General features: G+C 38.2%; 1 protein-coding gene across 1 annotated transcript in view; it reads left to right on the top strand.

Moving 5' to 3' along the window:
• Nucleotides 1–15: 15 nt before the first annotated feature.
• Nucleotides 16–1,542, top strand: part of LOC101864384 — a gene marked incomplete in the record, with an annotated part of 10,063 nt that continues 8,536 nt past the window's right edge. The window contains 2 exon segments of the mRNA XM_005097171.3: nt 16–253; nt 1,071–1,156. Coding sequence (XP_005097228.2) covers nt 247–253; nt 1,071–1,156 — 93 coding nt within the window.

The following is a 1,542-nucleotide window of genomic DNA, read 5'->3' as shown; positions in this document are numbered from 1 at the left end:
TCTCTCTCTCTCTCTCTCTCTCTCTCTCTCTCTCTCTCTCTCTCGCTCTCCTTTTTTTCTTGTCGCACGAGTTATGGTGGCGGTGTAAACAATAACTATGCAGGCTTACCGTACTTGTAAAACGAGAGGACGTGGTGTGTCAGCTTCATTCCAACCTGATCTGGCCTATAACAACGTGTTAAGGCTGTCTCTGGAGGATATACCTATTGGAAATTTACGATCTGTTTCTTCATTACCTTGTTGGTAATGGCAGGTAACATTTTCCCCCCGTTTTGATGTATGTATTTTGTTTCTTAAAGTGTGTGTTTTTTGTGGTATTTCACGAGAAAAAGAATGTCGTTGTTGTTGTTGTTGTTGTTGTTGTTGCTGCCGCTGTTGCTTGTTGCTTCTGCTGTTGTCGTTGTTGTTTGTGGTTGTAGTAGTAGTAACTGTTGTTGTTTGATTGTTTGTTCTTAAATATTAAATATAATATATATGTATCGTCATTACCATCATCATCATCATCATCATCATCATCATCATCATCATCATCATCATCATCATCATCATCACCACCACCACTACCACCACCATTACGATAACCACCACCACCACCACCAACACCACCACCAGCACTACCACAACCATTACGATCATCAGTATTACCACCATAATCATCATCATCACCACTATCTCTACTACCATTTCCTTTACCATCACTATCCCCAGCACAGTAATCATTCCCTTGTAATGCATTGCCGTTTTAACTAGGCTTTTAGCACGACCCTTAAAGCTGCCAGGCTTTTAACGTTTTCCATTTCAAGTTCCCACACCTGTACTTCTCCATCGACCTTTTTTCGTGTTGAATTATAATGATTATTGCCAGTCAAGTGTGAATTTGAGCGGAATTGTGTGTGTGAAGGGGTTCTTTTTACTATCTTCTAGGCTGTCATTCACAATGGGCAATTCTTTTCATGTTTAGGAATGACTTTCCATTTTTCTTTTGTCATTATTCTGTCCTTCACCATAATTATAATACTAATACTTTTCTTTCCTTTTCTTTCCTTTTTTTTCTGAATAACCGTTGGTAGCCATGCCTGAACTTGTACGGGTGAAGGACTCGGATTTGCCGCGGTTACGGGACTGGCTGGCCTCTCATCTGCCTCATTCTTGGAAGGTGAGTCTTGTACTGTAGGTAGAGGTGGTGGTGGTCGTAATATTTCATTTGATACCTTAATTTTTTTAAAATACGCTACAATTTTCTAAAGTACATGTTTTATTATTTTTTAAATCCGTATTTATTACTTTTGCCTACTGTTCATGTTCATGACCTTGATGATGATGATGATGATGATGATGATGATGATGATGATGATGATGATGATGATGATGATGATATTTTTGTTTAAAATGTGTTTTATTGAATCGGCTCGATGTTTCGCCACGTTGGCTGTAGGCCGATTCAGTAAAACCAATTTAAACTTTAAAAAAATAAAAAAATTTTGGTCTGTAAATGAAGCAAGACTCTCCCCCCTATTCTGCTTTTTAAACAATGATGATGAT

Source organism: Aplysia californica, unplaced genomic scaffold (genome assembly GCF_000002075.1).
Source record: "Aplysia californica isolate F4 #8 unplaced genomic scaffold, AplCal3.0 scaffold00148, whole genome shotgun sequence".
NCBI classification, from domain to species: Eukaryota; Metazoa; Mollusca; class Gastropoda; order Aplysiida; family Aplysiidae; genus Aplysia; species Aplysia californica.
Note: the sequence above shows the minus strand (reverse complement) of the source record. Positions and strands in the feature narration are given on the sequence as shown.